The sequence below is a fragment of the Silurus aristotelis genome, assembly GCF_946808225.1.
Source record: "Silurus aristotelis genome assembly, chromosome: 29".
Lineage (NCBI taxonomy): Eukaryota > Metazoa > Chordata > Actinopteri > Siluriformes > Siluridae > Silurus > Silurus aristotelis.
In genome coordinates this window covers 11,698,657-11,703,656 of record NC_139602.1, presented here as the reverse complement: position 1 = coordinate 11,703,656, position 5,000 = coordinate 11,698,657, and the positions used below count along the sequence as shown (strand labels likewise).

General features: G+C 35.7%; 1 protein-coding gene across 3 annotated transcripts in view; it reads left to right on the top strand.

Annotated features, from left to right (window-relative positions):
• The window catches only part of rargb (retinoic acid receptor, gamma b), a 37,831-nt gene that overhangs the window by 26,676 nt on the left and 6,155 nt on the right, over positions 1 to 5,000 (top strand). For all 3 annotated transcript variants that reach the window (XR_014532499.1, XM_083535543.1, XM_083535544.1), the window contains exons 2-4: positions 3,265 to 3,413; positions 3,915 to 4,056; positions 4,707 to 4,870. Coding sequence is in view for 2 of the 3 variants with exons in the window: in XM_083535543.1 (XP_083391669.1) it covers positions 3,265 to 3,413; positions 3,915 to 4,056; positions 4,707 to 4,870 (455 nt within the window). In the remaining variant the exon portion in view is untranslated. The remainder of the gene's footprint in view (positions 1 to 3,264; positions 3,414 to 3,914; positions 4,057 to 4,706; positions 4,871 to 5,000) is intronic.

Below are 5,000 nucleotides of genomic sequence, written 5' to 3'. Positions count from 1 at the left end.
ATTAACATTTGACTTCATTTTATAATTCTAATTCTATTTGTATTCATAAATTAAAATATTTCAACATAAAAGTTTTCTGGTTTATCGTGCTACCAGCGAGAGACCGGGAAAATCAGCCAAACTCAGTCATTATGGGGTAAATGCAATTCCGCAATAAACCGGGGTGCCAGATTCCAACCGCAGTAAAGCGGGAGATTACTGTTCACACACACACACACACACACACACACACACACACACACACACACACACACACACACACACACAGATGAAGATGAAGTTCCAAATGGAAAGAAGGAATAAAGATTCTGTCACAGGAACAAAAGAGGAAAAGAATTCTACACTTCTTTACTCAATTCCCATCACACAAACAGCTGTGTGTAAAAACATAACATTAAATATAAAATTAAATAAATCAATAAAATGTATTTGTTTCCTGTCAGAAACTAATAATACTAATAAACTAATATACTCAACATTATTTTAGAATAAATAAATAACTTAAGGCTATAAAAAAAATTATAACATTGTCATTGTAAACGAACAGTTTGTTTTTGTTGTTTTTCTGTATTTTTTATTCTATTTTATATATTTCCATTCATTTATTGCTCAGGTTCGAATTTGTTTTATACAATTTTAATATTTAGCTTTTTTAAATTTGATTATATTCTTATATTATATTTAGATTTTTCTCTCTACGAACCTTTTAATAAATAAAATGTAATGTTTAGTGATGAAACTCATTATCTGTGTGCAGGACTTTCCTACTGACCTCTTTTCTGTCTTTTCATTTGAAGTTTTAAGGTGTTTGAGAGACACAGACATGTTCCTTTTGTTTTTATGCAACAAACATGGTAATGTAACGTTATGAAGATTTACTTTGGCCACCAAATATATAAATATCCAAATTCAGCATCCGGACACTTTATTTCTCCAAATACTTCACCGTGCCTCTTGTAAAACCTGCCAGAGATGTTCCTCACTAGTTGGAGATTTCTTTCTTGTGATCCAGTTCATCCCGGTGCAGTTTAATGGGATTTCGCTAAATAACGTTATTTATTTATTTGTTTGTTTATTTCAAATTAAGTCTTAATATGGGGTAATTTGACCTTTTGAAGGTCAAATGGGTTACAAAAATACACATAATTTTGATCTGTAAGTATTTTACTAAATTTAATTTACAACATTTTATATTTATTTAGCATGAATATGAAACTGAGCACAAATTTAACATTCTAAATGAACATCAATATTATAATTGATCTTTTTTTTATTTTAAATTTTAAATCATTTTTATCTGCTCACTTTCACTAGTTTGTCAAATATTTTAGCATTTATAATAAATTGTTAAAATTTTTTGAGCTTTATTTAGCAGTTTAATTTGTCACCAGAACTCTAAACTTAGTGTTCAAGTGAGGAGTCAAGGTCAAAACCAAGGTTAAACACACTCTTCTCACACTCTGGCCATCACGTTCGTTACTCCTCACATCCTCTTCATTTGTCCTTTCTTCTGTTCCTTCATTTTTTTATTAGAACCCCTCCCTACCCCCGGTCCTGTGCTCGTTAAGCGTTACCCTCCGGGTGAGAATTCGCCCTCCATTCATCCACTCGTTTTTTTGCAGTCCAATAAATCCTGAGTTCTGAAGAACCCCTTTGCTTTTTTTCAGTTTTTTTCTCTATTATTCCCTTTTTTGTTTTTACACGATGGGAGTCCGAGGGACAGAAGGACAGCTGGCGACGGTGTGAATAAACGTATGAGATGACCAATAAAACCTCAGAGTGGAGCTCAGACCTCGTCCTGAACACACACACACACACACACACACACACACACACACACACACACACACACACACACACACACACACACACAGTTTACAGGGAGACTTACGAGGCTGCAGGTTCTGTAAAAGATCCATGAAGCAGCTGTGAGGAATTCACAGTGCAGAGAAACGCAGGACAAGTCAGAGGTCAGGGGTCAGGGGTCAATACTGTGACACATCAGCTAAAACCTAGCATCGCTTCTGCTAATGACTAAGAGTTAAAAAACTTCTTTCTTTCTGTTTTCTATTTCAATCCTTAGTTTTTTTTCATCTTAATTTCTCCTTCTTTATTTCTATTCTTTTTTTTTTTATTACTTCTTTATATTTTTCTAGCTGTTTTTCGGTCTCTTTTCTTCTCTCCTTTTTAAATCATTGTTTTCTTTTCCCCTGTCCATCTTAAGTTCTGTTCTTTTTTTCAATACGTTCTTTCTTTACTTCTCTCCTTTACATTTTAACTCCTTGACTGTTCTTTAAATTTTTCTTCTTCACGTCACACCTCTTTCAAAACACCTTTCAACAATTTGTTCCTTTTCTTTCTTTTTCCTTTTTCTCTCTTTTTTTTATTTCTCCTTAATCATTTCTCTCCTTTGTTTCCCTTTCTTTATTTCTATCTTTTTTCTCTCCTTTTTAAAAGAATTGTAGTTTTTTCTAGTATTTATTTCTGTTCTTTTTTTTATATAATTTTTTTCTCTACTTCTCCTTCTTTCTTTTTTCTTCTATTATTACTTTACTTAACTTTTATCCTCCTGTGCAACACACACACACACACACACACACACACACACACACACACACACACACACACACACACACACACACACACATTTGATAAACACATTAGTGGATTAGTTCTGAAGCGACAAGTCGAAGATCAAACAGAAAATGTGTGGAGTTCAGTGAGAGTTAAAGCTGCTGAGCGACAAAAAACCAAAAGAGCAAAAAATGAGCCAGATGGCAGCCGAGATAAACTTCAGCTGTGTGTGTGTGTGTGTGTGTGTGTGTGTGTGTGTGTGTGTGTGTGTGTGTGTGTCTGTCTTTTTCTCTCTCTCTCTCTCTCTCTTTCTCTCTCTCTCTTTCTCTCTCTCTCTCTCTCTCTCTCTCTCTCACACACACACACACACACACACACACACACACACACACACACACACACACACACACACACACACACACACACACACACTTCCTTTCCTATTTCCTTTCTTACTTCCCTTGTTTCTGTCTTCCTTTCCTCCATCTTTCCTTACATCCTTCCTCCCTTTCCTCCTTTCTTATTTTTCTTCTACCATGTGTCTCTCTTTCCTTCTTTTCTTTCTATATTCTTTCTTTAGTCCTTTACTTTTTTTTTGTTTTTATTTTGATTACATTTTTTCCCTAATCTGTCCATTTTTGCCACAGATTGGTGTTTAGATATGCATTCTCTCTCTCTCTCTCTGTACAGCGGTGGAGACTCGGAGTACGAGTTCTGAGGAGATGATCCCGAGTTCTCCGTCTCCTCCTCCTCCTCCCAGAGTCTATAAGCCATGTTTTGTTTGTCAAGATAAATCTTCAGGATATCACTACGGCGTCAGTTCCTGTGAGGGCTGCAAGGTGAGTTCCTCTTCCTTTTTTTTTAACCTTTACCTTAACTCCACCACTTTGGGCATCCAAACCCTGCCTGGGACACATTCTAACCACGCCCTCTATTCAGACTAGCCACACCCACCTTTAATGATCGTAAACTTCATCACCTTAATCATCGCCCATTCTTATTACTCGTTTAAACCCCGCCCATTTCCTTGTAGTAACTCCGCCTCTTTCTTATTCCTAACCTCCACCCTGATTGGTCAGACCTTCACACTTCCTGTGGAGCAGAAAGATTTGTTAGGGAGGAAAAATAAACAATGAATCCCGCTATATGTAGAGATAACGCAGTGCTGCCCCCTGGTGGGGTTATTACAGCTTTGCCTAATGTCTTTCAAAAGTCATAAAAATAATATATTAAATCGATCCACACTTGATCTTAATATTTTATTTATCTATATAGTTTTTTTTATTTATTTACTCACCATCTCATTCTGTTCCTCTTCTCTCTCCCTCCGTTCTCTGCAGGGGTTTTTCCGGCGCAGTATTCAGAAGAACATGGTTTACACCTGTCACAGAGACAAGAACTGCCAGATCAACAAGGTGACGAGGAACCGCTGTCAGTTCTGTCGCTTACAGAAGTGTTTCGAGGTCGGAATGTCTAAAGAAGGTGAAGAGCAACGAGACCTTTCCTTAAAAACTCACTGACGAGATCCAGAAAATATGGATTCACAAAATCACACATTGCAAGGAGTCCTTCTGTTGTTGTTTTTTTTGTTTGTTTGGTTTTTTTTCCATTTTTTTTCTTGGAATTTATGTTGTATAATATTTTTTTTATATTTAAATAAATATTAATTCATTAATTAAAGTTTCAATTTAAATTGTAACAAAATTTTATCTTTTTTATTTGCTTTCAGATTTTTCCTCCATTACTTTTTTATATTTATATCTTTCGCATAGTTTTTGCTTTCTTTTATTTTTCTTAACATTTGAATGTAACATTTCCTTCATCACCATTCATTAGTATTACATTCATTCATTATTATAACGTTTTTTCTGTTTACTTTCATTCACACCTTCTGTCCTTTTTTATCCCGCAATCATTATCATTTGCTCACTTGTTCAATATTTCTTATTAATTTATTTTCTTATTCCCTTCTTTTGCTTTTATTGTTTCCATTCACTCCATTCCTTCTAGCTTTCTCTAACCCTTCATTTCACTATGATTTTTCCATGTATCCCAATGCTCTGAGATTTTTATGTTGTTATTTCTGCTCAGAAGAATGATATTCTTTCTCTCCCCCTCTCCCCCCCTCTCAGCGGTGAGGAACGACAGGAATAAGAAGAAGAAGGATGTGAAGGAGGAAGTGGTTTTGTCAGAAAGCTATGAGCTGAGTGGAGAGCTGGAGGAGCTTGTCAATAAAGTCAGTAAAGCCCACAGAGAAACGTTTCCCTCCCTGTGTCAGCTCGGGAAATACACTACTGTATGTACACACACACACACACACACACACACACACACACACACACACACACACACACACACACACACACACACACTATTTACTTAAGCACAAACGCTTGAATAAATCACTGTAGTTTATGTTTATAGTT